This window comes from Nannospalax galili, unplaced genomic scaffold, assembly GCF_000622305.1.
Source record: "Nannospalax galili isolate Female #2095 unplaced genomic scaffold, S.galili_v1.0 scaffold1024, whole genome shotgun sequence".
Lineage (NCBI taxonomy): Eukaryota > Metazoa > Chordata > Mammalia > Rodentia > Spalacidae > Nannospalax > Nannospalax galili.
In genome coordinates, this window is record NW_008351455.1 from 427,606 (window position 1) to 445,923 (window position 18,318).

Sequence of the window (18,318 nt, forward strand, 5' to 3'; positions counted from 1 at the left end):
GCAAGTGGGCACTAAAAAATAGCTTCCTTCGCCCCTTATTCTGTCCTGCCTGGGTCGATTCTACCCAGACGAAGGTGTATCTTTGCTAATGCACACAGAGGTGTCTTTAAATTCTCAGGCATCACCAGACAATTACTACATTACTATTCAATTTCACACAAAGGTGTCACGTGACCAGTATCACTTGCAAGGCATCATCACCATCTCTACTCTTTCTTTGGAATGTATCTATCTACTGCTCATGCTCACCATATTGTTTTGGCAGGATTCCAGCAAAAGCTTCCTTTCCCACCTCCATCCCTTAGTGATCTATTATTGATACTGTCACTGGATGAAATCTTTCAATACTCAAGTTGGGTTCCATGTGACTTCTTGCTTAAAACTAAGCCTATCAGGCCCTTGGGCTCTGGCCATCTTCTTCAATCATCACACTTCCCTTGGTTCACTCTGGGACAGTCACACAGTTAGTACATGCACTTTCTCCTCTGGCCATTGAAACTTTCCTTTCTGTTCTTTGGCTGGAAAGCTCTTCACCTTGACAACCCATGGCTGTCTTCATACCTCTACTCAAACAGCACCTTACCAGCAAAGTGCCCCAGCCCAGCTTACAGTCCTTTCTGTTCTTTGTCTGGAAAGCTCTTCACCTTGACAACCCATGGCTGTCTTCGTACCTCTACTCAAACAGCACCTTACCAGCAAAGTGCCCCAGCCCAGCTTACATAGGAGAGCCCTCCACTCTTAAGTCCACTGTGCTGGATAGCTTTAGTGTCAACTTGACACACCTGGGTTGAAGGAGCCTCAATTGGGGAATTGCCTCCATTGGCCTGGCCTGTGGCCATGTCTGTGGGGCATCTTCTTGATTGTTGAGCTTGGGCTCCCTGATGAACTGTGACCTGGGAGATGTAAGCCTAACAAACCCTTTCCTCCCCAAATTGGTATTAGTCAGAGTGTTTTGTCACCACAATGGAGAAACAAACCAGGACAGCCACCTATCCTGCTTTGCCTTCAAAGCACTCACTATTTATTTCCAATATCAATAATGTATTTGTTGATTTGGTTATTGTCTGTGTTGGGGAGGGCTTTATGTGTGCTATTCACTGCTATAGTGTGCTTGGCGCATTGTACATACTTAACCATTATTTGATGAATGGATATCATGACTATTGTCATTTATTTGTATTCGGGTAGGAATGCTTTTTTTTTTTTTTACCTAATATCTCTCTAGTTCCAGCCTACCTGGAAGTCACTATGTGGACCAGGTTGGCCACCATCTCACAGAGATCCATCTACCTCTGCCTCCTAAGGGCTGAGATTAAAGATGTCCATCACCACACCTGGTATAAGAATGCAATTTTTAATAGCAACTATTCACTGAGGGTTTTCTATGTGCTGGGTGCCATCCAAGCACTTCAGCATCTCATTTAATCTTTGCAAACATTCTTTTTTTTGGTTTTGTTTTTTTTTTTGAGACAGGATCAGTCTTGTTTCATAGCCCAGGCTGACCTCAAACCCTCAATCCTCCTGCACCAGCCTCTTGAGTGCTGGGGTTGCAGCCATGTGCCACCACACCTGCTGCAAAAGTCCTTTTTCAAAGGTTTAAAAAAATCCAATAATGTTAACCTCTTCACTCATGACTACTTAGGTAGTGACAAAGTCAGGATCCAAACCCAGAATCTGTGATCTAATAAGTAAGCACTTTCTCCTCAGTAATTCCATTTGATTCACTTTGAAGTTAAACACTTTTGTGTTTACCTGTAATGGAACAGGGCTGAATAAACAAATATTGAATGAAAACCTAAATTCCTTCTATAGACAGCTCCACACAAGTGTGAAGAACCTTGAACAGAGCTATGGAGCAAGAAGTGCACTCTGGAGACTGATTCTTGGACAACCATACTTTACTATACATACAGCCTCTCTTGGGACAGGGAGATAAATTCCTGTTACAGAACTATAACTTCACAGCAGAGTAAACGTCTATTCTAACCTAAATTCTGAAGAAATCGCTAGCTGGCTGCTTGCTGTGACGCAGGTAGTGTGTATTAGACATGTATCACCCCCATTTGATTCTCACACCAATCTGTTATCCCAATCTTACTAATGAGAACCCAGAAGGGAAGAGATGCTACCCAGCTGTGATAAGGTTATCCAGCCTTGTGTGAGGGAAAAGCTGGTTTTCAGGTGGAGTCTGCTAATCCAGGAGCCCGGCCTTTGTGGCCTTTTTGATAGAGAATATGAAAAGCTTGCAATATGCCAGGAAGATACATGTCTCTTCACTTATTATGGGAAATTTCAAGTATCACAAAGAAGAGAAGACAGTATAATAGATTCCCATATATCCAACACCAGGTTTGAGCCGTTATCAGCTCAAGCCAGAGGTCATTTTTTTTTTTTTATGTGTATGAGTATATTGCCTGCATGTATGTGAGCACACCCCTGTTGTGCAATGCTGCGGAGGTCAGAAGAGGGCTTCGGATTCCCCTGGAACTGGAGTTAAGGACAGTTCGTAGCCACCATGTGGGTGCTGGGAATCAAACCCAGGTCCTCTACAAGAGCAGTCAGTGCTCTTAACCACTGAGTCAACTCTCCAGTCCCAGCCAGAGGTGATTTTTAAGCCAATTCAGAAGCATCTAATCTCCAGCTAAGGGCTGTGGTAACAGGAGTATCCACATATGGGTGTATATAGGTCTTTCAGACTTCATTCTATGCATGAATCTGGTACTTGTTTGAAAACTGACTTTGCAAACAGCAGCCTCCCATTTTACGCTGTAATGGTAGTCACCGATTCAGCTTATTCAGAAACCATGACTCCACACCACAGGGAGATGGGCCAAGCAAACAGCAGCAAATTCTAGATGCTATTTACAAATGCTGACTCTGCTCCATCCTCAGTAGCACAAGAAAAGTAAACATTTTAATTTCTGTTTATTTAACGTAGCCTGGGAAAACTTATAATGCATGCCTATATACAAAGGACAATGGCCAACATATTTAGGTTTAAAAAGAGAAGACACAGTGGGGAAAGGAAAAACATGCAGGAAGGGGGCAGGAAGGACTTTCTAGAACAATCATTGTAATATAGGGCACTTATCCCCTGCACAAGTTCCCTGTACGTCCCCTCTAATCCTCACGATAAAAAATACATAAATCTATTCACTGTATTCCAGTTAAGGCAGCTTAATATTAAAACACAATGATGTGAACCCTATAATTAGGAAGGCTTTAGAATTCCAGCCTGTATGATTTTGCACACTGGGCACTTGAAAATGTTCTTAAAGACAGACTGGTTGAAAGGCCAGATCTTCCTACAGAAGTATTCTCCTTGTTCCCTTAGCTTACAGCCCTTGAATTTCAGTATGCAAAGATGTCAGGGGGAGGTATAGAACTTTAAATTATTAAATTATCCATTTAACTTAAGAACTATTTCATTAGGTAACTTAAATTTCTTAAGCATGATTGAATTTTTGTTGTTGTTGTTGTTGTTGTTGTTGTTTTTGGTCTTTTTGAGACAGGGTTTCCCTGTAGCCCCAGCTGGCCTGGATTCACTATGGAGACCAGGCTGGCCTCGAACTCACAGAGATCCATCTCCCTCTGCCTCCCGAGTTCTGGGATTAAAGGCGTGTGCCACCATGCCTGGCTTTTTAAGCCTTTTAAGATAGAGACTAAGGGTAAAAAGGAGAACGAGCTTGGGACCGCAACAGAATTCATGGAAACATTAGGTCCCTCTGGAAATCTCAATAGTTGGAGTCTTGTTTGCATCACCTTGTTTCTTGATTTAACTTTTTTCTAGGAAATGAAATGCTTATGAAAGTCTCTGGGCTGATGACCCTGGAGACTCAAGCCAGGAAACAGCAATTCAAGGCAGGTCTTAGAACAAAGTTTGGGGGCCTCTAGTTCCATTTCCCTGTTAGAATATTTTCACCTAAGACTGATGCACCTTGCGTTTTATCAAATTAATTACTATACCCTGGAGAGAGTGATGGACAATATTTGTGGGTGTCTTGAAGTAAATTTTTTAAAAGTGTAAGCCTTTAGAGGGGAAAAACTCTGGTCAAAGTCATCCTTGTCAACTTTTGCTTTGGCTTTTGCTCCCTTGTAACTCAGCACAGAAGTTAAAGTGACACTTTTAAGACATAAGTTATAGCGTGTCATTTGTCTCCTCAAACCTGTTCAAATGGTTCCTATTTTACTCAGAGTGAAAGTCTTACAATGGACAAGGGCCTGTGAAGTGCTATGGCAGCCCCCCCCCGCTCCTCAACAGTATCTTAGACCCCCAGCACCACCACCCTGCTCCATTCTCAGTGGCTGCTTTGCTGTTGCATGGACATGTCAAGCTGTCACCCTAGGATTTTTGCACTTGTGCCCAGAACCCTCTTCTGTCAGGTATCTGTTCAAATGTGACATTCTGTGCTTTGTAAAATAGCGCCCTGTCTGCCGCCTCAATGCTCTGCTTCATGAATTCCATTTCATTTTCTTTTGTAGCACTTATTACCATCTGTCATGCTATATATTTGCCTAATGTCACTCCTAGACGGGGAATTCTACAAGGACAGAGGCTGCATTTCCTTTCTTGTAACATCTGCTCCTAGAAGAGAGCTTGGCACTATTCACAGTCAGTGTATGCTGAATGAAAGAGAGATACTCATGTTAATAATGATGAGGATGGAGCTGGCGGATGACACACAGAACATTAGGTGCTGTTCTAATTGCTTTACATCCATTAGCTCATGCCATGCCCACAATGGCCCTTGATGAGGCACTGCTATTCCTCTCCCTGATGGATGGGGCACCTGATCAAAAGACATTAGATGCTTGGCCACCATCATACAACTAACAAATAAATTGATAAATTCAAAATAGTCTTTAGATTCTTAACTAATTCATTCTTTTACAGGTGGAAGCACCATGTCCAGGAGAGCCGCTAACAGGAAGAATGGCAGTTTGGGTTCCCTCTCTGTGCATCCTTGCTGGCTCCTGACAGCTGCTACACAACAAAGCCCAGCCTTTGCCACAATCTCACCACCCTTTCTTTCTGTGAGTAGAGACCCAGTGAACTCATGAGAGTACCTAGCATCAGTAAGCTTCCAGCAAAGAGTGTTTTTGGAAAAAAAAAAAAAAAAAAAAAAAAAAAAAAAAAAAAAAAAAAAAAAGCAAAACATGCCCCCTACCCCTCTAGGCTAGGTGTTGTGCCACACACCTTCAATCCCAGCATTCAAGAGGGAGAGGCAGTTGAATCTCTTGTGAGTTCAAGGATCAAGAAACTCCTTTCTCTGGTTAAAGAATAGTAGCAGGCTTGGCAGTGCAAATGACTCTGCTTTCAAAGGGCATGAGAATTCTGTTTAAGATAACTCCACTTGACCTTTCTAAGGGCAGGCTAGAGCTACATCTGTGAATATTCACCCTTGAGCCTTGAGGAAACTTGCCCAGACAGAGCCAATGGCTGGACAGGGCTTCTAAAGGACCTGTACTGAATGTCAACTGCTGTGCAGCTTTACCCAGTGAATACCCCACTGTGCACCCACCTTCTCCATATAACTCTATCTCCTTGGACAAAGATTGGTGACAATTTCACTGAAATGTGAAGGTGTGTGTGTGTGTGTGTGTGTGTGTGTGTGTGTGTGTATTTATATGTATATAGTGGATGTGTTTGGTGGATGTGTCAGAGGCTATGAGTGGGCTTCTGGAAGTATGTTGGGAGACAGTCAGTGAAGGGAGGGCTCCTCACAGTGTGACTGGCGCTGGATACTCCCAATCCTTGTGACATGGCCTTGTCTCCTCTCACCTTGCTTACCTGTATCTATTAATAAAATATTCTTCTCTCCAAACTCTCATCAGAATAATACTGAAGTGTTTATGTATGCATGGTATATGTAAAAACTAACAGTTGAACAGAGACTCAGCCCCTTTCCACTCTCACCGGATCCTGTCCCATTGTATTTATTAAATAAACATGCATCTAAACACCATCTCTATGACCATGAACCAAGTACTCATGACTCCACAGTACTGTGAGCAGGTGAGTTGACTGTTAGCTGGATGTGGCTGCCCAGGAGCAAGGCTCTTTCAAACAGCTGCTAATTCCAAGGGTTAACAGGACACCACATGAAGGAGTTATGGGAGTTGTGGCATGCCCATGAAGAGTTTAGGGGTAAAGACTCTTCCCTTTGATTACTGGGAGGTAGAGAGGAAGCTTTACTAGTGAGAACTCGCCTTGCTCTCCCTCCAGGTCTCACCCAGCATGGGAACCGGAGCCTGAGCCAGTCTCCAAGGCCCTGGTGTCAACTCCAGGAAAAGACCAGTTGCAATTCTACCCCTGCTTCTCACACACTTGTGTTAAAAACTTAAGCTGCTTTTAATTGTGGCATTTAAAAATGTGACATTTGATTATTCATAGGTTTCAAATTTGCATATTATTGTCTATAATCAAATCTCTTCAGCTGGAATGTTTCTTTTCAACTTTAAAGATGATTAGAGTTTATAAGGATAATTTATTACATCATCTTTGATAAAGACTTTATGCACAGTGTAACTTTCTATTTGTCCTCACTTTACAGCCGGGGATATTGAGGACCAGGAAAGGGCAGGTAAGTGCATCTGAGGTCACCTGCTGGTAAACTTGGGCCTACAAGGTGGGGCAGTCTTTCTCTGTAGCCGCTTTCTGCCTTTTACTTTTTTCATTATCACTGATCATTGCCTTTCTAGGCTCTATCTTAAAAGCAGGCTAAGTTTTCCGAGTTCTTTGGTACTTTCTGGTGACAGACAGGTAAAGCTGCCCATAGCAGTTCACTTACAGCTAAGTGGAGTGGACTCTTGGTAGCACCAGAATCAGATTCTTCAAAACCAGTGTTGGTTCTTTCCAAAAGCTGTAGAGACAAAAAGAAAGCAAGAGTCCTCAACCCAAGTTTGCAAAAGGAATTGTACTTACTGGACACTAACATGAGCATAAATGAGAAAGGAGTCCAGAAATCTAAGAAATAGCTGGGTGTAGTAGTACATGCCTTCAATCCCAGCCATTGGGAATCAGAGGCAGATGGATCTCTGTGAGATGGAGGCAAGTCTGGTCTACATAGCAAGTCCCAGGCCAGCTGAGGCTATATAGAGATCTTGTCTCAAAAAAAAAATTATACAGATTAGCAGCAATGTAAAAATCAAATACAGGCACATCTCAAGCAAACATGCAAACCAAGTGTTTAACTTTCCAGATCATCTTGGCATCTGCTATTTAAAAAGACTTTTATGCTTGAAAAGACACTTTGCCAAAATAGAAAAACAATGTATATCAAGTCTATTTTCACCTGGCGAATTCATAAAAGTGAAAAAAATAATAATATCCAGTATTGATTTCATTACCAAATACACACTTACTGGAAATAATGTTGGGGAAGATAAGTGAGTCTCCAGCTGTCATGAAGCTTTCAGTTTAGAGAGAGAGATCAAACACAAATAAACAAGGGAGCATCTAAAGTGAAGTATCATTGTGGAAATAACACAGGGTATTATACAGTGGCTGGGGTTAATTTCGAGCTAATGGTGAGGGAAGGCCTCTTTGAGGTGACATTTAAAGTGAGTCTTAAATAAAGAGACTTAAAAGAGACAAAGGTGTAGCAGGAGAGTACTGGGAGGAGAGAGTGGTCAGTGAAATACACCAAGTAGGAACGAACATCCAAACACAAGGAAGTAAAATAAGTGTGATCAGGGCATGGTGCCGTGAGAGTGACAGGAAGACTTCATGCTCCCGGACTACTCATGGAAGAACAAACTGTTAAAACCTTTAAAGATATTTGTGCATACCTACCATCCTAGGAATTAATCCTCAATAAATGATTACATAAGTGTACCATGAAGGCATGTATAAAGAAATCTATAGGGGCTGGAGAGATAGCTCAGTGGTTAAGAGCACTAACTGTTCTTGCAGAGGATCAGGGTTTGATTCCCAGCACCCACATGGTGGCTAAGAACCATCTGTAACTCTAGTTCCAGGGGAATTTGACACCCTCTTCTGACCTCCATGGGCATTGCACAACACAAGTGCACTTACACACATGCAGGTAAACACTCATACACATAAAATTAAAATAATAAAAAAAAATTTTAAAGAAAGAAAATCTATGTATGTAAATAGTGAATGATTACTGTGAACCTACATGTTGTACAATGGACTGAAGGTTCAATAATAAAATTAAATGTCAATTTTCTCATGGAGGAGGTTATACAATAAAAGAGGTATAGCGTTCATTGCACAGTACGAGGTGTTATGGGAAAATGAAGCAGAGAGGGAGAGTTTGGAGGACTTCAGGGGAAATCATTCTGAAACTTTACCTACTATGACCAGGAAAAGCCTCACTGGGCAGGTGATGGTTAAATCTCATCTGGTGAAAGATGAGAGAGCCTTGTGAATATCTGGGCTCAGAGCATTCCAAGTTGAAGGAACAGCAATCACCAAAAACCCTCAGGGATGTAAGAGTATCACAGAGAGTGGAGCACTGTGAGGATGGATGAGAACACAGAGAAAGAACACAGGGAGGGATGGTGGCAGCCATGTCAGTGCTGGGAAGATCCTTATGGGTTGTGGTCAGGATTTTGACTTTGCTCCCAAGTGTGGTGGAAACTCACTGGAGTGCTTGGAGCAAAGGAATGACATGACCCAACTGCAAGATTCCAGGGTGGCAGGGCTAGAAAGATGGCTCAGCAGTTAAGAGCACTGGCTGCACTTGCAGAGGACCCGGGTTCAATTCTCAGCACCCACATGGCAGCTAACGACTGTTTGTAACTCTAGTTCCAGGGGATCCGATGCCCTCTTCTGACCTTCGTGGGCATTGCACAACGTGGGTGCACTTACACACATGTAGGCAATAAACTCATACACATAAAATGAAAATAATAAATAAAATATTTTTTAAATATTCCAGGATGGCAATGGTGGGCGCACTGATGTCATTTAGGAGCTGAAACAGAGGCCAGAAGAGCAAAGCAATGGCATGGACCAACAGGAAGCAGGGGAGACAGAAGCAGTTGGACTGCCATTATCTGGGGAATAGAATCAACTGATCCTGAAAGATTGAACAGTAATATTAGAGAAGAGTGAGGAAGATTCCTGGTTTGGGTCCTCATTAAATGGAAGGATGGCCAGGAAAGACACAGCCTTGTAATCTCAGTCAGGAGAATCATAAGTTCAAGACCAACCTGGGCTGCAAAGTGAGTTCAAGACCAGTATGGGCAATTTAATGAGACACTGTCTTAAAATAAAAAGTAAAAAGAGGCCTAGGGATACATCTCAGTAATAGAATGCTTGCCTGGCATGTCTAAGACTCTAGGTTCAATCCACAGCACCATAAAATAAAGTTAGGGGAAGAAAGACAAGAAAATGGAAGGCTGGAGGTGTCATGCACTGAAGGGGATAGATGAAGACAGGGAAGAGCAGAAGGTTGCTTTTGGAAGTACGAAATTTGAGGTGCTCAGAGGCATCTAAAAATGCACCTTATGTAAGAAACTCCTGGGAATATAGTTTTGGAGTTCACAGTATTTAAAGCCACAAGACTGGCTGAGGTGACCAAGGAATAAAGTAAACCAGGAGGAGACTGGGGCCCAGGACCTCATCCTGAGGCAGCCAATGTGAAGACCCAGAGAGGGGAGGAAGATCTAGCAAGACCACTAGGCCGAGCAGGTGAGCCAAAAGGTAAACAAAGGAGAGGAGGTGAAACCAAGTGGAAAAAAGGTTTCCAAGAGGAAAATGAGCTCTCCTGTCAAGTGTCCTGGGTCAAGTAAAATGGGGTCTGAGAACTGACCAGTGAGCTTAGCAAAATAGGGCCGCCATGAGTGACTCTGATAAGAGCAATTTATGAAAACACTCATTTGAGAGAAGGAAATAATGAGTGGTAAAAGAAAGATTAAGTAAACCGCAATGGCAGATCTTACCCCTTCCTATCAACTGTCCCTCTGTCTTGCCTTCAAATTCTTTTTCACATGGTGATACATCTGAAGGGCCCACCAATCCAGCCTCCAGGGCCTGGAGGATGTGTGGTGAACACAGTAGACATCAACATCTACTCCAACCTTCAGGTAGGTGGGTGTGGGCTGCTCTATATGGCAGGGGCTGGATGACTCAAAATGACATTTTCTAGATTCCTATGAGTAAGAGCTCCAGACAGGATTTAAATTCTGGCAATGAAAGCCACTAATTTGAAACTGTAAGACAGAAATGGGCAGGGGAAACCTCCATGATGCGGGTGCAGAGTAGCTTTCCTTTCAGCTCCGATGTGTAGGCCACTGAACAGTGAAGGTAGAAAAGCCAGAGGCAAAGATGAAGAGCATATACTTTCGGGCAGGGTAGGTCAAGCCAAAAAAATATAGATGGCTCTAGGGGCAAGAGAAATGGTAGTGACAAGACTTCCCCTACAGTGTCAGCAAGGGCGACGTGTTCTTGGAGTCAGCCACTGCAGTGGCTGCCTTTTGGATTTCCTCTCTCTGATCATGGGGAAGAGGCACAGCTCTCCCCCAGTACCATGCATCAGTTCAGGCTGGAGGTCCAGCCTAGACTCTACTCTTCTAAACCTTCCAATGGTCTTATAAACATCCACTCTATAAAATTACATCCTTTTTTCTGCTTCTTATGGTCAACATGGTTTCTATGTTTTGCAGATAAAGCCTGAAGAGATTTTTATGGAGGTTTACTTAATGAGAGTGATGAAACAGAAATTATACTGCTTAAGTCCTGAAAGGGAAAACTTCATAAAAATGACCTCACCCATTTTTGTCCTGGAAACTCCTTAAACTTGTTAAGTGAAATGCACATTTTAAAGCTATTAGTATAAATGAGACTATTTTCATTTTATAACAAAACTAGTATGGACACAAAATATTTAAAAAACAGTGCAGAAATACATATCCTCAAATGTTTAACACAACAACCTAAAAGCAGGATAACAGATTTTACTTTCTTCTTCCTTTTTTTATGACTTTTTGCAATGAATATATATTTTTATTGTAATTGGGAAAAAACAACTAAAATATTATATTTGGAAAAAAATGTTCTAAAACTCCCATGTAATCAAAAGAATGATGCCCAGAGATCCTGGGGCTGGTACAGAATGCCTTTCCGGAGTCAGTATATATGGAGCAAAATGCTGTGATGTTGGGAGTCTTCAGTAGACCAAATAACAGCATAAAAATTAATTGTTCAAAGCACATAATTTTAAATTTACAAATAATACCATATAAATAACTACATTGGAAGTATGAGATATTTTGTGTTTGTTCCTCATTAGTATTAGAATAGAATCTGGAACTTAACCTTGGATATGCTAAAATAATAAAAATAAATTAATTTTAACTTCAAAGGTCTTCAGTAGACCAAATAACAGCATAAAAATTAATTGTTCAAAGCACATAATTTTAAATTTACAAATAATACCATATAAATAACTACATTGGAAGTATGAGATATTTTGTGTTTGTTCCTCATTAGTATTAGAATAGAATCTGGAACTTAACCTTGGATATGCTAAAATAATAAAAATAAATTAATTTTAACTTCAAAGGTACTGATTTTAAAACCCATCTCTCTTATATAGCTGAAATAACAGTAGCCTTTACTGCCTGATGAGGCAGTAAACATCTGTTCTTTGTTTTGCAACATTATCACCTGCAAGACTTCCTGGAATTGACAGTGTGTACCAGCTCCAAATCCTGTCCTAGAATGAACTTGTAATCAAAGGAACCCAGAGCCATTTCCCCCACTATTACAAACACATGAATAGGGGCAAGAAGAATATGCCATTTAGGCATGTTTCTATAGCATTTATTTTGGAGTAAGATTTTTCCACACACATAGTTTGAGCTTTCTACCAGCATGTGATGCCTTATTTCACTCATTCAGCAAATATTTTCTGGAATACACACCAGAATTCAATTTGTGCAGTGAGCAGATGTAGCTGCTGACCTGATAGAACGTAGAGCAGGGACCCCACAGCCGTTAACAGGTAATTAAAGCAGTGAGGCAGGAGCTCCAGTGGAAAATGAATGATGCTATAAGAGCCCAAAGTAGTACCTGCCACAAAACTAGGGCCAGCCAGAGAGAACTGTGCAAATAACATTCAGCCTGAGACCTGGATGGCGGGAGTCATCCAGAAAGAAAGAAAGGATTCTCCAGGCAGAAGGAAGGGCAGTATTTGAGAACAGTATAACAAACTTGAAAATGAAGCTCTGCAGGACAGAAGTAACAGTGGAGGTGAGGAAGGAATGAGGAGTAACAAGGCTGGAAACAGGATATAGGATGACTATATAGCATTCCTGTGTGAATGTGGGTGCACACTTTCCACCATGTGCATGTGCAGGTCAGAGGACAACCGTGACAGTCAGGCCTTACCTTCTACCTTGTCTGAAACAGGGTCTACTTGTTGTTTATTGCTGAGTACACCAGCTAGCTGGCTTGTGAGCTTCTGGGGGACTCTCCTGTCTCCACCTCCCATCTCACCATAGGTGTGCTGAAGTTACCAATGTGCGCTCCTACATCTGGCTTTTATGTGGGTTCTGGGGATTCAAACTCGGGTCTACATTCTTGTGCAGCAAGCCACTGAATCACCTTCCTAACTCCCAGGACATTGGAGTATTCCAGGACAACAGTATAGGCCTTAACATCAAATTCAGAGAGCTATTCAGTCAGTAAAGTACTTTGGAAAGGGAAGAGGCATGATCATGATCAGATTCTTGGCTTTTATGATTTAAAAACAGTTACTCTAGCTACAATGTGAACAATAACTACAGTGGTGCTAGGAATGAGGAATTTAGCAAAAAAAAAAACACCAAAAATAACAAACAAACAAACAAACAACAACAAAAAACAAGGGATCGGTTAGAATATTTCAACTGTGGGATTCCTAAATCATGAATTATTAAATTGGAGAGACTTGATGGTGGACTAAACTGCAGAAAACACAGCATAAATAAAAGGAGGTGGGGATATTCAGGAGTTTCATTCATTCCTTGGCTGATCCAGTCAATAATTATTTGCTGAGCATTGTGCATGGTAGTTACAACTCTTAATATAGTCTTCACCAATACAGAAAGTAGAATGCACATGTGTTCGCTGGTTGAATGCTGGAGGAAGGGGAAAGACTACAATCAGGATGACATCCAGTGTTCCAGCTTTGGTAATAGATCTTAATGATAAGAAACAAGGAGAAGAAGCAAGGTCAGGGCGAGAACTATGTGTTGAATTATGGCTTAAAGCTGCCAGATCATTCAAAGGGAGATGCTTAGTCAAGCGATGGCTAAATATGAAGCAGGGAGCTCAGAAGAGAGAGCTGAGTCAAAGCCTCCTTGCATACGAGGTCATTCAAAAAGATGTGCAGTGAGAGATGAAAGGATCTGATCTAGAACCCTAGAACTCTACTATAGAAGGGTTGGAAAGAAGAAGAATATCTATGATGTTGGTTAGGAGCAGGCAGAGAAGTAGGAGGAAAAGGAGGCAAGTAAGATGATGACAACAGGATGACCAGGACGTTGACGGTAGTGACAGTGATAAGTGATTGTGAGGAAGCTTCTCACTGGTTATTAGCCAAAAGCTATTAAGCAGTTACTATAAGTCAAGAACTCCATGAAAGGCCCACATGATCATCACAATCAAGCCTAAACTACTCTACTAAAGCAACATGTTCAGGTTTGCAGTCAGTAAATGACAGAAAAGGGAATGTTCTAATTCAAACCATTCAAACCCTGTACCACAAGGCCTTCTGATCAGCAGATAAGCTAAAGCCTTTCCTTGGTACTTCACAGAAAGGAGCAGGGATGGGGTGGGAAACAGAACTGCTATGTGTACTTTAGGTGTACAAAGCTTTTTATGTCTAACACCTCAATGTCTTTTAATCTTTGAATGGTCTTGTTTCCTAAGAAGTAGTGAGTATTCATCTTAGCTTGATAGCAATCATGAGGGACACTAATTGGAAGCTGGCTTCTCCGAGTGTCTCCCTTCCTTTAGTGAGTCTTCTTTGTTAATTAGGACGATGTGGAACTAGTAGAAAGAAAAACAATTTTCAGGTCATTCAAAACCAGCATTTATGACTTGAATGAACTTTCCTTTTCAATTTAAGATTTGGTGCTAAACACACCAAGTCCAAGGGATGAGCAGAAATTCAGCAAGGCTCAGATACTTCATTTGTATAAACTCCTCCCTGGAGGCATATTGAGGCCAGAGGGAGTCAGAGAGCTCACACCAGGACTCATTATACAGTTTGTGGTCTGAAATGTGTCTGGAAAATACCATTGCTCTATAGAGATCACCCTAAACCTACCCAGCCAAGACCAGAAATGGAATGGCCTTTTTTGCAACATAGTTATAGCTAAGAACACAGGCCGAAGACTCGACACTGTAAAAAGCGGTAAGTGCAGAGATCTTGCGGCTCTAAAATCGGAGGCTATAATTCTATATATCTAATATATAAAAATTAGTTTAATTTTCCCTTAAATATACTTTCAATTAATATTTTTTCAAGCTTATCAACATTTACACAGACCATGCATTCAGAATAAACTATACTTTTAAATCCAATATGTCATAAACCCAATATGTCACCAAAGACTTCTATTGAAACAATTAAATTTGTACTCATTGTGTGGAATGACTCAGTCCTCTGTCTCAAAAACCCATTGGAACAGCTGTCTTAATAAAGTGTTCATCTGGAATACTGAATTTTATCCTTTATCATCACCAAAATCTTGAAATTCCTTGTTTTCTAAACTGATTAATCAATCTATAAACTTCTATGTAAAGAATTACATGGCTTAAGCTCACTTATTCCTCCTTTGCTTCTTCTAACCAGCACTGGTTTTCCAAGACTTTTATTTTGTGTTTGAGTGTTTGCCCACATGTATGTTGGGTATCATGTGTGTGCAGTGCCCAAAGAAGCCAGTAGAAGGCATCAAATCCCCTAGAACTGGAGTTACTGATGGTTTTTAACTGCCATGTAGGTGCTAAGGACCAAAACTGGAGTCTCTGGAAGAGCAAGCAGTCAGTGCTTTTAACTGCTGAGTCATGTCCCAGTCCCCCATTTAAAAAAAAAAAAAAATACAAGACTTTTATGTACAAAAAAAAACAGAAGATTTGAGACAAAGTAACTTCCAGCTCCCACTAACATGTAAAAATGGGGCAATGAGTAGGAATGGAGAGAAAGAAGACAGAAAGCAAAGAGACTTTCCAATCAATCTTAATCTGGAGGTTGTTTCACAGGAATAGGAGGTGGCTGGAATGCTTGAAAATTTTATTTTTCTTTTTTTTTGAGATGAGGTCATTTTTGCCCAGGGTAGTCTTGAACTCATGGGCTCAAGCTATCCTCTGGCCTTTGCCAGGACTGCTGGGGCTACAAAATGGCACTTCTGTCCCCAGCTCCCAATATATCTTTCAGCCAGAGAAGATTGCTATATTTGAAATTACAACAATTCCCAGGACATTTTTCTGAATTTAAAAGCATTTCCGCAGGACTGGAGGGCCTACTTAAAAAGGATTTCAGTGTCTTAGATGTAAAGGTAACAAACATAACAGGCTGAGTTTAAGCTTCTTTTAACAAAGTGAATCTGTGATAACAAAAATAGAACAAATATGAACTCCGCTGACTGGCTGGTGGGTTAACAAAACAGTAATCTTACTGAATTTTGTGAGGGAACACATAAATATTACACTGGAGCTGGAAACCCAAGCTTTATAAATAGTTTAAATTGGGTCTGCCTATTTGAAAACATGGCAGGGAAAAATTCAGAGGTCCCAAGAGATGTCGAGTTGAGCTAAATCAGTTTTAAAATGTGCTATTTAAGAAAACAGAAAGTTAGTGTGGCTAAGGTTGTGAAAACAGTAAAGTCTAGCCAGTGGGTCTGTGAGGCGAATCTCTCTCTGGTTGCTTCTGGTTAGAACTTGTCTCTATAGCCAGTGTCCACAAAATAGGAGGGACAAAAAGAGGAAGAGAACCACCTGAAAATGCCCACAAGGCCCATGACAAAGAGAGGCTCTGAGGAGAGGCTTGAAATGGAATTCTTGATCCTTCAGCAATGAGGACCTTTCAAGTCTATGAAGGGTTGGAACCAGAACAAGGCCCCTGGAAAGTTGGCACCTCTGTCAGAAATTCTACTGCACATTCCACTCGTCTATGCTTAGGAATGAAGTGCTATTCAGGCAACCCCATGACCACTTCTTGGCTAATCATGTGTGTGTAGGGTAGATCATTCAGAAGGAGGCTAAGTCAGAAGTTTCAGTCGTTCCCTGCCCCCGTGTCAACACCATTCCTTTAAAGTCTCATTCAGGGGTATGATTAGCACTTCCCAGAGGCCTTTGAATATCAGAATTTCTATGACATGCAAGGCCTTGTGGACATCCACGAACCCCAGGCCTTGCTGCACAACCACAGATGCTCAGCCCAACCCCAAATAAATAGCATTCCCACGCTGCCCCATCAGTATAAACACTGGCTGTCTTATGATTCTGCTCACATGCCTTCACAGTTATTAGAAAAAGCTGTGTAGCTTGAAATTGTTATTAACAATCACCCCAAACTCAGTGATTCTAGAAAGGTATGAACCTAAAGTACTTTAATTTTTCTCTCCCCTCTCTTCCTGACCCCCAATTCCATAAATAAGGAGCCATTAACTCTCTTCATGTGTGTGAGGCAAGCTCCTTGAGGTAATAGTGCAAATTAAGGAGGGTGCCACTAGAAACTTGCTAGATTAAGTCTCCATTTCTTTTGGGGAGCTGATTTTGATGACTCTGCTTATCCCCTCCCTCCAGTGTGTACTCAGTTTCTGGTGATTTCCTTGCCAATTAAAAGGTAGAAGAGCCTGCAGTACGTATAAAGAAAGGTTAATGAAACCTACAGTGAAGATAAACGCAAACACAAGATGCAAAATGCATGGTGCTCAAAATTACCTTGCTCTGAAAATGTTCAGATACTTAGATCTAATGAACCTACTGCAGAGCCTGGATCCTAAGAAAGTTTTAAACTCAAAGCTATTCAGTAGTCAGAGCACAAGCGGAATTATAGAACCAAGGCTAAGTTATGGCCCTCTAATAGCTGAATATGATTTAGTCATTAAAAATGTTTACCAAGAACTTTTAGTACCATGGGAAAAAGACTATGTCACAATAATTGTGTGGAAAAAAAATCAGTGTACAAAATTGCCTATTCCATATTACTGGATATATGTAAAAAATAAAATACATAGAGAAGACTTGAAGGAAATGTACCAAGTGGTTAATAGTGATTGGAGACTGGGACAATTTGTTTCTATCTTTCCATATAGTCTCCATTTTCTACAGAGAATAAATACTGCTATAATAAAGAATATGATAAAATTTTATTTAAAACTGAAGTGGTTTAACTAGATGATTTTCAAGGTTCCTATAGCTGTGTTCTATATTATTATATTCAGCCAAAATTTAAGGACTTGACTAGTATATAAAGCAACAACACCAGTGGCCAATATTATTGTTGGTTGATTCATATCTCTAACTTTTTCTTGTTGCTGTGACAAAGTTGTAAGAGAGGAAGGGTTTATTTTGGCTCACAGTTTAAGAAGGGATAGAGCTTACCATGGTGGGATGGCCTGGTGGCAGGAGCATGAGGAAGCCTGGTCACATCATGTCAGGAAGCAGAGAGAGATGAAAGCTAAATTTCTGCTTGTATCACCCTTTTTATGCAGCCTGGGACTCAAGCCTATGAAATGGTCTCCAAACATTCAGGGAAGGGCTTCTCAACTCAGCTAAACATCTCTCAAAACGTTCTCACAGATACACTCAGAAGTTTGTCCCCGAGGTAATTCTAAATTGTGTCAAACTGACAATCTAGGTTAACCATCAGAGGGCTGGAGAGATGGTTCAGCAGTTAAGAGCACTGACTGCTCTTGCAGAAGACCCGGGTTCGATTCCCAGCACCCACATGGTGGCTAACAACCATCCGATAGCTCCAGTTCCAGGGGAATCAACAAACACCGTCTTCTGACCTCCATGAGCATTGCACAACACAGGTGCACTTGCAATACACTCATACACCTAACAAAAATAATAAATAAAATATTTTTAAAAAGATTAACCATCAGAAACTGTGCTCTGTATTTCAGATTCTCAAGGGGGAAATGTAGTAGGCATTCAGCAAAAGTTCATTGACTTGATCTTAAATATAGTAAGTGAATGAGAGATCACTAGTGAAATTATTTATGAGATGGTGATAACTTTTCTTGCTTATTCTAACTTTGAAGAATTACTGGAAACATTGCTATTGTTATATGATGCTATCTGGTGGACACATACCATCACACATTTGTCGAAACCCATAGACTGTA

The 18,318-nt window shown here is 41.1% G+C and overlaps 1 protein-coding gene across 5 annotated transcripts in view; it reads right to left on the minus strand.

Moving 5' to 3' along the window:
* The window catches only part of Ankrd44 (ankyrin repeat domain 44), a 350,075-nt gene that overhangs the window by 41,643 nt on the left and 290,114 nt on the right, over positions 1–18,318 (minus strand). For all 5 annotated transcript variants that reach the window (XM_017801989.2, XM_017801990.2, XM_029553616.1 and 2 more), the window contains exon 17: positions 6,792–6,863. In XM_017801989.2, the coding sequence (XP_017657478.1) occupies positions 6,792–6,863 (72 nt within the window). The remainder of the gene's footprint in view (positions 1–6,791; positions 6,864–18,318) is intronic.